General features: G+C 47.8%; 1 protein-coding gene across 1 annotated transcript in view; it reads right to left on the bottom strand.

Annotated features, from left to right (window-relative positions):
• FSTL1 (follistatin like 1) overlaps positions 1-15,152 on the bottom strand; it is a 53,956-nt gene continuing 38,804 nt past the window's right edge. The window contains exons 4-11 of the mRNA XM_032677187.1: positions 14,091-14,220; positions 12,873-12,905; positions 11,060-11,190; positions 7,453-7,571; positions 6,574-6,686; positions 5,268-5,378; positions 3,503-3,600; positions 1-3,242 (exon numbers count right to left, since the gene is read on the bottom strand). Of these exons, the coding sequence (XP_032533078.1) occupies positions 3,198-3,242; positions 3,503-3,600; positions 5,268-5,378; positions 6,574-6,686; positions 7,453-7,571; positions 11,060-11,190; positions 12,873-12,905; positions 14,091-14,220 (780 nt within the window). The 3' untranslated portion in view covers positions 1-3,197. The remainder of the gene's footprint in view (positions 3,243-3,502; positions 3,601-5,267; positions 5,379-6,573; positions 6,687-7,452; positions 7,572-11,059; positions 11,191-12,872; positions 12,906-14,090; positions 14,221-15,152) is intronic.

Here is a 15,152-nt window from a genome sequence, read left to right as displayed (position 1 = left end):
TTACTTTTTAAATTTTGTTTCATTTATTTGGCAGTAATATCCAAACCCCCCTGCTTCAAAAAAATTACAAAATCAAGTAAAATAAGTGCACTAAGGAAACCTACAGAATACTGATAAATTTCACACACGTACAGGAGGGACTATAGAGGGAGGAGTGGGACTTTTTTGTTGGTTGCTTAAATTTGGCTTTTTGGAAAAAAAAAATGCCTTCCCTGCCCCTTGTAGTCTGTACAGCAGTTGTCCCAGAGGGCGATGGCTGAAGTTCAGCACTTTCTTCCCCAGCAGCCACATCACCCTGCAGGAGTTAGCAACCGACCAGCCTGCAGCAAGGTACAGTCTGGGCATGGCTCAGTCTGGGCTGCCCTTCCCCTGTGTGCAGGGAGGTGAGATGTTTCAGTCCCCTTTGGGAACTGTAGCCCTTAGAATGGGCATCGCTTTCCACAGCTGCACGTCCCTTTGGGTGCACGAGAAGGAGGGAAAGACTCCACAGGCGGTAGCCCTTTCCGTGGAGGCATAACTGCTGCACTCCCACCCTGTGGCCCCAGGCCACCCTAGGGTCTGTTGTATGGCTTCTCAGAGAGCTCAGCTTACCTTGCTGGAGTCTGCAGCCCATCCCTCCACCTTCAGTGCAAGAGCAAGCTCTGTAAACCTCAACCACCAGCACACACCTCTCCTTCTACGCCCAGAAGCCACCCTTGTTTAAACTGCACATTCACAGCAGACAGGAAGGGGACTAGAGAACATATCACATTGTGCAGCCTACAGAAGCCCTTAAGCTGTGGATTCACCTTCCCTTCCTGTGCATGCTCTGGTTCTTAGAGTTGGAAATATTCCTGACTGAACAAGATGTTATCACCATCCATGGAAAGCCCTTAAGGCAAGCTGTTGTGTTTTCTCTAAGGCACTTTAACGATACGAGCTGGAAGGAAGTGAGCTGGGAGGCACTAACTTTTAGAGCAGGGTCGGAATAAGGCAAAACATTTATTAACAATATTCCTCTGACTCCAGATCCAGCACATAAAGCCCTTTCACTCATACTGTTGGGAAGGAGCAAGGCTATGTCTAATGGGTGCTCCTATTTCACCAAGCACTTCTTCCAGTGCCACCAGAACACAAAGAGTGACTTCATCCCAGTGTAGCATTGCCCACATTACCCTCAGTTCCTATGGACTCATTCCCCTCAGCTGCACAGGTGACAGATCAAAGGCAAATCCAGGCCCTCATGAGAAAAAAACCCCCAGCTTCCTTCTGCATTTATGATGCCAGAAACTCCATAGCAGGGTACATTATGGTTCACACCGGAGAAGTGGCACTATGCCAAAGTCAATGGAAGTCCTCTGGGTTCACATCAGGAAAAGAGCTCAAAGACCAGACAGCCTTTAACACATCTGGCTCATGGGAAAGAGCACAGGAGGGACCAAGCTTTCTTCTTTTCCTATACTTCTAGGTACCGGCTCATTCTTCTCCAAGGAAAGCACCGTGCAAAAAGGAGAAGGTTGGGACAAAAGTCCTGCTGCTCTTCACTCAGGTAGGACATGGTTTTGCAGATGCAAGTGGAGTTCTGTTGGAGTAAGCACCAGGGACTGCAAGTCACCCAGCGACAACTGCTGAAGTTGCTCACAAACAGAAGGATGGAAGTCACAAGCAGTCATCTCAGAGTACATGCAACTGCTTGGGAAGCACAGCAGGGGCATGAAGGGAATGTGGATGTTCGGGTGTGTATGAACTACATTTGACAATGGAAAAATCAGCCAGGCTTGAAGCTACAGAGGTGATGATCAACAAAACACCATTTCATTTATATCTAGGACCAATGCTCTGAGAAATGGGTCAGATGACACTAACCCATGAAGGGATGTGAGAGTGGTCAAAGATGGTCTGATCAACGACACTGTGAAATGCGTCAGTAATGAGGCTTCCAGCCCTGACTTCAAACTCATACCTGGAATAAAAGAATAATGCTGCTGCCTCACCCCAGAGGAAGATAAAAAGCCCCAGATGACGGCTGACAGCACAACTAAGCAGTTTTCTATGTAGTTAAGCCTTTTAAGATACTCTGCTGATGGGATTGCCTGGTTCCTCTGTCTCTAGACTGTTTGCAATTCCCTCTGGGCAACTTAGAGAGGCATGAGCAGACTTTGAACACATGGTCAATGCTAGCTAAGGGAGTGAGAGCTAGAGAGCTGCAGCGTCCATCCATGTCTGGTGAAACTAATTACATCCAGCTCTGTCTCTTCTTCCCATGAGGGACATTGCTATCCCCAGTTGGGGAACACCCTGTAGTGCAAGGCTCACAAGTTGCTCGTGGTGTTTGTGGCGGCCGAGCGCAGTGCGATACAAACTGTGCATGGGCATTGCACTGTCAGTAACAAAAACCCACACGCTGGGTTTTCTTGAAACATCTAGAGCTACAAAACATACAAAAGCAGAATTACTACCATAGGAAACAAAATAATAAAAAACCCAAAATGAAACAAAAAGGGGGAGTCAGCATGTGAATGTGATAAGAAAAAATTAAGATAGCACCTCTAAGGAGGGGACAGGGAGAGCAAGAGTGAGATGAGGTCAAAAGGAACCATATTGTGTTGGAGCCCACGATGTACTGGAGGAGCTACTGGGGACAGTCTGGTAGAAAGCAAGGAGGAATGTGCTGGACTCATGCCAGCAGCATGGCACCATGACTTCCAGGTGTCACACCAGGCTGAGCAGCTTTGAGGAGCTTGAACCAAAGGGTAAGATCCTTGGCTAATGATGCCCTGCAGCACATGTGCTCAGCCACAGAACTGCCAGGCCTGTATTTCTGCAGCCAAGGCTGGTGCTGACAATGGTATTGATCGAAGGCCCCTTTTTCTGTCCAGCACTGACCTCCGTCCTTTCCCCAGATCCAGGAGAACAAGAAATCCCTGTTAGTTCTTGGAGGGAGCAGCTGTCTGCTCTGGGGAAGGATCACAGAGGCTGCTGTGAGTCCCTCCCAGCCTTCCAAGGTCCCAGCAATGAAGCTCCCTGAACAGGTGGGCTCTGCTCCCCTTTCCTGGCCCCATTCTCTGTGTATTACAAAACAAACAACCCATCGCTATACATGTAAATATCTGTGACTGGGCAACTGTAGTAGACACTTGTGCATACTGAGATCAGCACTGGAGGACAGGGTGTCAGGATGGGCCCATCCTCCTGGGCTCCTCCGGTGTGGAGGCCCCTTACATCTCCTTGGTGCTCATTCTCTTGGTCTTCTCAGCCGTCTCCTAGAGAAAGAGAGCACAGAAGTGAAGCTCTGCACTGACACAGGAACTGGTAGTGCTCTGAAACCTTTGGTCCATCCACAGGCAATGCCAACACTGGCTCACACCTCAAAGCCCCGCACCTGTATTTCTCCACATAGGCAAGAGATCCCCCTTTACTGTGCCCTCCCTTCTACCAGAAGTCTCCAAGCAACAGAAGCAGAGGGAACTCCTCTAGCAAGGCAAGACTTAGTGCAAACAGACCTTCCCAGCCTCATGCTAACCTGGTGCTTCTGCAGTTCTTGAATGTATCTAGCCACCTCCTCCTCAGTCAGATCTTGATCAGGTCGGTGTCTCTGAGCAGGGCCCTTCTCATTCCTCCCTGCAAACAGAAACAGAGTTTATTGTCATAAATAGCAAATGTAAATTTCAGAGGCTGAACCAGGTAGAACCAAAAGAGGCAAGTCTGCCACAGCCTCCCTCAAGTTTAGGAAGGCTTTACTGGAGGAAGGGATGGGTTGGCTTCTTAGAAAAGAGAATGGGCCTGGGACTTCAGCATGTGGGTGTCCAGCCTGTCCTTGTCTCTCCCTCACACATGATTGATAATAAAACCACAAGGAAGAGGCTGCATATTATTTTAAATAGTTCAATTATTTTAATTAGTTCAAACATCTTGGCCTCTTGTAGGGAATATATGGAAGCTCAGTGCTGTCCAAATACAGTAATGATGCCTAATGAAGAGGTAATTTTGCTCTTTTGCAACTTCCTGATGTATTTGAGCTGATTCTTTGGTTTCATTATTCCTTTAAGAATACTCTCTAACCCCTCTGCTGCTCTGACATGGACAGGAAGTCAAGGAATTGTTATCCTGTTGCATGCTTCTGCCATGGATGCAGGGAACAAAGCAGGCAGCAAGAACAGGTGTTGCATAGCAACTTTGAACGTGGCTTCTGGGGAGGCAACAAAAGGAGTCTCTAAAAGTCTCTCTCAAAAAGAGACCCACCTATAGTTCCTCTGCCAGTTCCATTAATATTACAGTTATCTTTTCTCAGGTGAGTTCCTGCTGCCAGAGCCAAGTCTGGGCTGAGGTGATCCTGAAGCCTCTGCTGCAGAAGACCAGATAAACATGAAAAACTCTGCACACACTGCTGCTGTTCCCCTCTCTCCTACTCTACCCAAGCCACTGACTATAAATGTACTGCTGACAGCTCCTGCACAGCACTGAAACAAAGCTCATGCAAGGGCCTGGTTTCTAGGGAAGAAGGCCAGAAAAATGCAGCACAGTGCTGAGAGGGTGGACGTGGCTTCTTGAGAAGAACTCATACATTTCCCAAGGCAGGGGAAAGGTGGCTTTTCACTGGCCCTGGGACTGTTTGTGAAAAGCCAAACCAGAGTTGTTGTTCATAACCACACCATGACTTCTCACAATTGTAACTTGGTGTGCAAGCTTAAGAAGGGCCTCCCAAAGGAAGAACAAACAACCCTGCCTTACTATGAACACCACCTTCCTTCATCACCATTATTTTCTTCTACAGTTTCTACAGCGAGAAGTTAAAAGTGCTTTCTTGGCATTGGATGAAGTCTCCTATCTCCCCTCTGGGGCAAGACAGGACCCTAGATCCTACTTTACAGATACCATAAACACAGATACAGTGAGGATACAGCCACATATACAGGAAAGCTGACTTGTTCACACCTACATATACGGTTGCAGACAGTGACCTATTTGGTCTGCATGTGCCCCAAGCCAGCTGGATGCAGAGTAGCTCTGGTCCGGAAGATTTGGTGCTGAATTTTCATGACACCAAATCCAAACTACAAAGCCCAGTAGCATTGCTCCCAACCCAGTTACACACTTACTGACCTCTGGAAAAGAACCAGCTTGGGTTTGACTAATATGGTGAGGGTTATGCAGAAACCACCCATGGAGAAGCTGAGGAAAAGCTGGAGAGAGAAGAACCTGGGTAGCTGGTGCCCTCAGACAGACAGAGAGTAAGAATTCATTTTGTACAAAATCAAACACAGTGACTGTCTGGAGAGCGTACGGACCCTCGCACGTCATGGCAGTGCACACCCAGTTCCCACAGGCACAGACGCAGCGGTTGCACTCCACCTGGGTCTCTGCTCCGTCCTCATAGGTTTCATCTTCCAGGGCACACTCTAAAGAGGCACAAGACAAGGGCAGTGTTTGTGAGACAGCAAGCAGGCTAAGGACAATATACTTTGCAGATGCCTTAAGGGAGAGAAGAGGTATGAGATTTTGGGGAAGCCTTCCTTCCTTTAACCACCAGAAGTTTCATAATGACTGAAATATTAATTCTGAATATGCTGTGTGAAATCGGCCAAAAAAAATTTGGGAAAGTCAAAAACTTCATTTTGCTTACTCAAAAGAACACATTTCAATTTCTCAATTCCAAATCAAATGTCAATATTGAATTTGTTTGAATTTCCTAGTCTATTATACAAAGAAAAGAAATGAAAGTTTGGGTTATTCTGAAACAATTCCTGTTCCAGGCTGAGGTCGGCATTTTCGATTTCTATATTTTCTGTTGTCTTGAAAAAGGAAGGGGAAAAAACATCAAGATTTCTCATTTCAGCTCACATTTCTTCTTACAGTTCTATTAGATGTTTAAGTCAAGGCCCCCAAAGCACTCAAGGGCCTGTACAGTGTTAAGTGATAATGTGCTGATGATGTGTCCTGGGAGAGGTGCAGCATCCCTAGTTTCTCACTGAAACAGGCAGCAGAGGGTTCAACTGAATATTCCATAGAAAGCATGGCCTCTGTCTGCTCCTCAATGCCACTGCAGTGAGATGTAAATCTGGCACATCTGGATCAGCACCCCCTGAGGAGACAATGAGATGACTGGCTAGACATGCCTGGTCAGCAGAACACTAAGCTGCTTTCACATGAACTGTAGCACTAAGTACGATTTGGAAGGATAGTGAACTTTGAGATGTTCAGAGAGGTTCTCTCTGTGAAAGGCAAAGCATAGCAGGACTTTGGTCTGATCTGACTTTCTTAAGTTATCCAGGCATGAACTCCTCACATGATTCATCTCTGCACTGTTAAATACATGCCTTGACCTTAAAAGCATACCATGCCCATTCGACCTATGTCCTTGCTTCTAAAATCCAAACCTTTCTCATCACGAGAGCTGCGAGGGCTCTGGGACAGAAAAAGCAGTACTTTGGACAATGCAGGGACAAGGGGTGCTCTTGGATGAGGCAGGCACATATGAAAATTATCTCTGGGAGTGGAGTTATAGCATCCCACATCTGGCCCAAAGCTGGTCTCTTTTCTTTCTTCGCTTCCCAGGACCCCTTTTGTTCCCCAATATGACTGAGGAGTTCCTACTTTTCTCTGGTGGATTGAACGATGGGCTGAGGCACTTGAGAAATTCATTGAAGCTGAGCTTCCAGTCAGCATTTTCATCTGACAGCTCGATGAGGGCATCTACGCAGAGTCCCCTGAAAAGAAATACAGAGGCATGTTCTACACAGAGCTCTACTAGGCTGGTCCTTGCTCTTCTGTCTTCAGAGTACGGATGAGTAAAACCAGTAACAACTAGAAAGGCTTCGAGATGTCTGGCAGAAGTGGCTTCTCTAAGGAAACTTCATTGGATACATAGAAAAGAAAATCAGTCACAAAGTACTCTCTGTCTGGCGATGGGCTGGGCAGTGGGGGGATATTCAGAACAGCAGGAATAGGACATCTACATCTGTTAACATCTACATGCTGTCACACGACTAGAGATGCAAGCACAGCATAACCACAAGCAGCCTTTTCTCCTCATTGTCTCACACACAGTGGCGCACACAAAGAAAAAGGGAAACCTCTCAAACTACAGGCTGTGTATAAGTGGTGTTTTCCCACCATCTCTTCCTTCTACTAGATCTAACTATTAGGCAAAAGGTGAGTGAAGTCCACTGGAAAGCTAATTTATTAGGAAATAAAAAAAAAGAAGATAAATTTTCTGTCACCCAACTCACCTTTTGGCTGCACACGTACTTGTTTTAACACAAAAGAGGGTTGGAATACATGCCTAATGTGAAGAGTAGGGGTGGGACTACCCTTCTTGTGGTGTTCACACCTAAATAAGTGAGAAGCCACTTCATAGACAGTTACCTTTGTTAGTGCAAGCCTTAACTAATATTTATCATGAGTGGATTTTCATGCCCTATTCTACCACATCTGCCTCCTGTCCCTCCTTCTGGCATCCTATCCACCACCCACCTGAGCAACTTGTTGGTCTCCTGGTCCATGTAGGTGGTGATGTTGACAGCAGTCTCATTCTGCTCCACAAACTTCAGGAATTCAGTGGAGTCCAAACGAGAATCACCATCATCAAAGCTCTGCCAGGAAAGATGGGAAGATATAAGAGAGTCCGATTTATCAGTTCAAGATACCCCTCCTTTTCCCCTCTTCCAAAAGTACTTGGCATTTTGAAGCTTTAGTGAGACAGGTTGCATCATCCCTGTTTAGCACAAAAAAAGAGACTCATTGAAAAGCAGCAACATAGCCATACTAGCATCAGAACGGGGGAGATATGATCCTAGCCTTCTTCTCACATATAAGCTACGCTGCCTCTCATTCACCTCCTGCTGCTTGATTTATGGCTCTAACCCTATTTCTTCTCTTTGTTCCAGTCAGCTCTTAGCCTTCTTACACACCTCCTGCCTTAAAGCAGACCAGTTGCATTCAAGGAGGTGTCAGCTTTCCAATATGTGTAAATCCAAGGCTGTGCCTGGACTCTGACAGTGACAAAAGGGAAAAAATCACAGGAAGCAATTTTCTGCTGATACCAGAGAAGAAACAATTTAATGCAATAGCACGATGCCTCATCATCAACTTCTTAAGGTCCTGACAGGGCTCCTGGCACTGAAGAGCAGCTATTTTAGCCCCAAAATCCTGGCTGTAGTCCCAAAGAAGTAATTGCATTTTGCCTTCCTGTTTGGAGATGTGACACCACAGTGTTGGGCACTCAGCAGGAACTGCTGTGCCCCATCAGAGACAGCTGCATTGCTGTGAGGGGAAAATTAATCCTGCACAGACTGCTGCCACCTAATTTTTGCTGTGTGACTTGGGGCAGGTCACCGTGGCTCCTTGCACAGTGCTTCCAGGAATGTTGAAAGAGACACGGCCTGTTGTTATCCCTATGTGGTTTAGGAGAAACCTGTAGGGCTAGGGAAATTACTCTGTATCCTGCATAACTCCTCTACTAACATGTCAACTTCTACTAGACTTTGAAGCCTCTTGTCCTGCTATTTCTTGTGAAAGCAGATGCAGTTCTCTTAATGACCCAGACAGTTAAGTGAGTTTTCTTGCCTTTCAATGCTATGGTCTTCATTAAGGTGCTAACCCTCCAAAACAGAGCAGCTTCCCACTACTGGCGTTGCTCCTCTTGAAATAATGTCCTTCAAGTCATGGCCTGCCTGATGAACAATGCACATCCCAGTGATCCTCACAAGACAAGCTTTCAGGAGGGAAATAGCTTAATGCCACATCTACAAACCTACCCATTAAGGAGAAAAGGGAAAAGCTTCATGTCACCTGTGCCTCCAGTGTTTAATGCATGCAGGGCAGGAAACAGGCCATTTGCAGAACCCTGCAGCTTGGCACAACAAAATTCCTCCAGAGACAGTGGACGCTCATTGATGACACAAATTTGTGCGTGTTTGAAGCCATTTAGTTTGCTTTGCCAAAGTTGTTTGGGAACAACTTTGTCCGAAGTTGTTCCAAATCCTGAATTCTGCCTTAAAAATATTTCAAAGCTTTAAGGGCTGTTGATAAGATGGATTACCACCCCAAAGAGAATCATAGAATCATTAAGGTTGGAAAAGACCTCCAAGATCATCAAGCCAAAGCTTTGATCGAATACCACCTTGTCATCTAAACCATAGCACTAAGTGCCACGTCCAGTCATTTCTCGGACACTTCCAGGGATGGTGACTCCACCACTTCCCCGGGCAGCCTGTTCTAATGCCTGACAACTTTTCCAGTGAAGGAATTTTTCCTGATGTACAACACGAGTCTCCCCAGGCACAACTTGAGGCCATTTCCCTTTGTCGTGTCACTAGTTGACTGGGGGAAGAGATCAACCTCCACCTGGCTACAACCTCCTGTCAGACAGTTGTAGAGAGAGATGAGGTTCCCCCCTGAGCCTCCTTTTCTCCAGGCTAAACAACCCCAGCTCTGTCAGCTGCTCCTCATAGGACTTATTCCTTAGACCCTTCACCAGATTTGTAGCCCTCCTCTGGATTTGCTCCAGCCCCTCAATGTCCTTCTTGCAGTGAGGGGCCCACAACTGGACACAGGACTTGAGGTGTGGCCTCATCAGTGCTGAGTACATGGGGACGACCTCTGCCCTAGTCCTGCTGGCCACACTACTGCTGATACAGGCCAGGATGCCATTGGCCTTCTTGGCCACCTGGGCACACTGCTGGCTCACGTTCAGCCACTGTTGACCAGCAGCCCCAGGTCCTTTTCCACCAGATAGCTTTCCAGCCACTCTGCCCCCAGCCTGTAGCATTGCACAGGGTTGTTGTGACTCAAGTGCAGGACCTGGCACTTCACCTTACTGAACCTCATACTGTTGGCCTTGGCCACAGAAATTCCCCCCTTGGTCCAAGTAAAGGTATTGCTTTGCCATGGAAACTTTCATCCAGTGGCTGGGATCAGTGCTCCAGAAAAAGTGGGACTGTAAAGAGAACGTGAGGCTGCCTGCCTCTGAGCTGTGGCCATGGGATTTCACCAGCACACTGACAGGCATGGGGACAGTGGGTGTGATTGAGTTGTGCGGAGACAGTGGAGCAAGACTCTGGCTGGCTCATGCATTTCAGCAAAACCCATGACCTGGGGAGACTCTGCAGAAGTGGCTGAGGGGGAACCGAGCAGCTGCATTTGGCAGGATACCGCAGCTTTTGGGTGCCGGCCGGCGCTGGCAGGAGTGCCTGAGGCAGTGGGCCACAGGAGGGTTTGCACAGACAAGAGCAGCATCAATGTCTGCAAATGTGAAGATGCTCTCTGGAGCGAGGGGACCAGCTCTTCTGTCTCACCAGGGGGTGCCATTGCCATGGCAAATTTGCTTGCAGTGCTAAGTCCTGTCAGGCACCATTAATCTCTCGCTGTCAACAGCTTATGATTTAAACACTCTTCCCCACCTGCTTCTCCAGCTTCATCCTGAATGCTTTATCAGGAGCCAGCTGTGAGGGGGAGGGACACAGCACTACATGTGGCAGGAGCAGGGGATCTGCTGGTTACAGAAGGGTGTGGGCATGGGCTGAGGGATAGACTGACAGAAAGGAGGAAAGAAGAACAGCATTATTGCAGTGCCCAAGACTCGAGGTGGCTCCCCTCACTCTGTAGAGCACTAGGGAACTGCCAGCTCTCGGCCACAACTGGGATATACCCCTTGAAGCTCCCCAACATTCCCTATACCCATTTCAACATGGCCTTGGGACTGTCTGGAACAAAGGAACAGCAGCCACTGCTCCAGTTTCCTACATTTCCATCACTTTCACCCATCACTTTTTTCCTCTATCTTTTGTCTCCAGAGGTTAGTTCTCTCCCCTGCCACAGGCACACCTGGGTCTGCCCTTCTCCTTTTTCCCAGGGCAGGTCAGACACCAGGATCCAGGGATGCTCCAGGTCTGGTTGTCATGAGCCATGTCAGTGGCTCTGTCAGCAGCTGCTGCAGACAGCCTGTAACACATCAGACCACGCTGACCCCCAGTTAGACAGGCACATCACACAGCCTCCTGGTTAGGGGCACAGCAGCTGTTTTGCATCAACAAGGCAAGAAATGTTCTCTGGGCTCTGATGCAGCTGATGATCTACTTGCCTTGAAATATTTGTCCAGGACTTCGCTGTAATTACTGCCCTTGGAGAACCACCCGTCTGGGATAATCTCAGCTTCCAGCCACTGGATGACGCGGCGACGAAGCTCGTCCCTGTCCGACTGGTAGCAGACAACTGTAATGGAAGACAGTGCAGCAGAAACAAAAACAAGGGTGAGAGAAACAAAGTCGGCAGGGAGACCACAGAGAGAAGACTGGAAACAAAAGCCAGCCAGCTCGCCCTGATGGCAGACTGCAGCCCCTCTGTCCTTGGAGATACACCACTTCCAGATGCAAGCAGAGGGGGTCATGTGCTGACTGGTGGACGGGCTGCGGGTGACACCATGTGGCAAGGCTGGAAAACAACACTCCTGTCAAAGTTCTTTTTTTCTTCCTCTCCCTGAGGCTTGTGGAAGAACAACCCGGAGCTGACTCATCTTGGTGTGAAGAGTCCCAGACTGAGGGAGGAAGGTGACTGACAGTGTCCCCAAGCTTCCTGAACTATGCAGAACTGGCATTCAGCTGTCAATCCTCAAATACCAAAACCTCTATCTTCTGCAAGGGTGAAGACTACCCTGAGCAAGCCTTTCTATCATGCTGTTGCCAAGACTTGAATTTTAGGGCCTGTTATCTCAGGAGATTTTGTTTCTTCAAAGTCCTAATTTGTCCACTCTGACTGGAAATGAGAGGAGGTCAAGTTAGACTTGTTCACTCACAGTGTTTGCCAGTGTCACAGGTTTCTCTTTGTGGCTATCACTTTGTGTGCTAGTACCAAACCATGCATTTAGAAGCAAAATGGAAAGCCTAGCTGTGAGTTGTCATCCCTGCCCAGAGGTCAGTGAAGCCGATACAGGAATCAGTGTGCATTCATGTCACACACACACTAAGATCTTCTGAATCCAGTGACTACAATCACAACCAGATGGATAGATAGGAAAAAAATAATTCTGCATGTTTAGTGTTGAACTTTTGAAAAAACTGCTTTAAACGGTGGCCATGCTCTGACATGATCCTTCCTATTAAGTCTGCATGAGAGTTTGCTCTCATCTGTCCTAAGAAGTTGATGATAATACAGCTCCAGCACTTAGAGGCCATGAATGGGAAAAGGATGCCCTGATGAAGGCACAAGTCCTGGCCCTAAAATCTGTAGTCCTAAGTACACAATGATAATATATAAGGGGAGAAACTAAGCACAGGGAATCAGACTTGTCATTTAGGTGATAAATCACTTAGGTGACATAGAACCATTTAGGTTAGAAGAGACCATTAAGATCATCTTGTTGGCTGACGGTAAGAGGTAGTTCAGCTGTACCTCCTGACTCCCCTGACAATGCTCCACTGATTGCCTAGTGCTGCCTCTCTGCCTCTGCACCCATCAGTTCACCACTCCTAATGCAAAGTCTCCTTTTAAAAGAGTGCTCTTGGAGTTGGGGACAATAGCTCCACAGTTACTGTGTCTTAGATCCCCGATGAACTAGGTAAAAAAAGTGCTCCCTCCTTCAGTCAGGGTGATAAGCACAGTTTGTGTCCCCAGGGACAAACTGGGTTTCATTGGACCTTGTCCATGCTGAGTCCCTGAGACATCCCAGCACAGTGAAAGGCCCAGAGGATGTATGAGCTCTGAAAGGTTACCCAGGAGTAAAGAGTGGGGAAATCATATTTCAGATGATTTATCTACTCAGACTCTGCTACAACCAGTGCAGAGGAGTGACTTTTACACAGAGCTGTGCAACCCCTCCCCAGCACACCGTCCTGCCCATCTCCCAGTGCATACAAATGGATACAGAGGCCTCAGCCAGAAAGGAGACGGCTTCTTACCTGGGCTTGCAGCTGGATTCTCAGACTTCTTCTCTGTTAATGGAAAGACAGAAGAGGACATTTCTCATGCAGTGTGAAGCAATATGAACCTCTTCCCACCCTGGGTGCCACTTGGGAAAAGCAGAGGAACTTGGGAATCTTTGGAATTATGAGGGCCATATATATTGTTAAGGGACTGGAATCCCCTAGACCTTGAAGGGAGCCTGAGGACAGTTTAGACTGAAGAAGAAAAGGCTCAGGGGAAATCTCATCAATGTTTATGAATCTGATGGAAGGAAATGAGGAAGAGTGCACCAGACTTTCACCCATGGTATCCAGTGACAGGGCAAGAGAGTGAGGGCACATATTTAAACACATGAAAATCTGTCTGAATACAAGAAAACTGTGCAGCTCACGTGGGTGTGAGTTAAACAGCCGCACTGATGAGGCAAAATCCTGCTCCTAAAGTTCTAGAGATCCCTCATGAGCATGGATGATAGTATGGGCTTTGGGGGTTTATCCTAAGAGTATGACCTTTCGTCAGCAGGTAAAGAGAAACTCTTACCTGTCTGAATCCACAAGCTCAGAAAGAGGCAGGCAGAAGCAAGAAGTTGCCCTGCCCTCCTGAGTGCTGCCCACACCCCCAGGGAGACAATAGCTCCAGGATCCCACCACAGCCATGGTATCAGGGTTTTGAGTGCATTTATGAGGGCCCTAATGGCCCTGCCAGCCTCACCCTGGACCTCCATTCACACTCTCTACCCATGAGCCCAGGGGCTCCATTTCATCTGATGTCTCAGCCCCCAGGCCTTGCATGGGATTATTATGTTGTTATTATTATTATGCCTGTCTCCAGGTTTGTTGCAAGCACTCTTGTACCTGCCATAGAGCCTCTTGATCTAAGCCCTGACCTGGTGTCTTCCCACCTTGATCTCAGCCCTGCTATAAACTGCATCACTACAGACTTGTCTGGCAATTACTGGCCTGTGCCTGATTCTGGTTACCATCCCCAGACCTAATTTCATGACTTGACTTTGGGCCTACTTCATCACTACTAACTTGCCTGGTGATCTGGACTCTTGGTTGAACCCGGCTATTGTTCACAGGCTTGCCCTGTTTACCCCACTCAGCAACTGTGGTTGGTCTTGGCTGGTGAGGCCTCTGCCCTTCCTTGTTATCATGCTTCCCTTCCAACTCTTCCTCCCTTTGAGTGTAGCCAGTTCTCATCGCCAGGGTTACCTTTGCAGTGGCCATCGTAATCCACCTGGATCTTGGAGCCAGTGAGACAGGCATCACGGTGCAGCTCACAGTGGTTCAGGTATGTCTTGCCATTGCTGCCGCACACAGGCCTCTTGTGAGGTTTGCATTGCTGTGAGAGAGCCAGAGGAGACAAGCATTTCACCTGCCTCCTTGGGACAGCTACAGGGAGGCAGGCGAGTCCCACCATCAGCCCAACTCAACAGAAGCCCTTGGCACAGTCCCCTTAGGCTGTGTTTGGAACAGGCTGAATGCACCCATAATCACCCCAGAAAAACCTGCACAGAAAAGTCTGTGAGTTCAAAGGTTTCACTTTATCCCAGTTTCAATCACCACCAGCACAACAGGAGTCTTTCTTAAAGCAGAACCCTGCAGAGAAATCAGTGCTCATCATAAATACTGAGCATAATCCCACAACTCCTGCTCCGTGTGCCATGCACATGCCTGCCCAGATGTGTTTCTGTGAGTCTGGTCTGTGAACCTCTCCTTGCTTGGCTGCACTGCATCTTTTTGTAGACTCTGCTCCATCTTTCTGCAACCGAGTGCAGAATAAACCATCAACCATGAACAAATGGCACAGCCACAGCAGAGAGTGAGTTCATCACTGAGTTCAGGCTGTGGGCTTCTTTCTTCTGTTCCTTTTGGTCTAGTCAAGCCTGCCCAGAGTGACACTCTCTTCCTGCAAACAGAATGTTTCACTCTCCACTGCTCTGGCTGCCATGTCAGACCTGCAGCCTCTGAGAGGAGTGGGAACAAAGTGTCACATGCCCATTCCCAGAAGCCAGGCAGAAATGGTTTGAAGGCATGGGACAGAGAGGTGTAGGGAGACACTGTGTCTCTACATCTGTGAAAGACTCTTCTAATCATCTCTGGCTCCCTTCTGGATGAAGCTATTCATCCTCACAGCACTCTACCACAATTATTTCCACTTTAAAAAGCTGATTTTTAGTAGGATGCTTGTAACCTCCTCAAACAAGATGCCTGTGAGGGTAGGCTGTCTTGGAGCTCACAGACCACTCCTTAGAGTGCCCTTCTAAGCCAGCT

Source organism: Chiroxiphia lanceolata, chromosome 2 (assembly GCF_009829145.1).
Source record: "Chiroxiphia lanceolata isolate bChiLan1 chromosome 2, bChiLan1.pri, whole genome shotgun sequence".
NCBI classification, from domain to species: Eukaryota; Metazoa; Chordata; class Aves; order Passeriformes; family Pipridae; genus Chiroxiphia; species Chiroxiphia lanceolata.
Note: the sequence above shows the minus strand (reverse complement) of the source record. Positions and strands in the feature narration are given on the sequence as shown.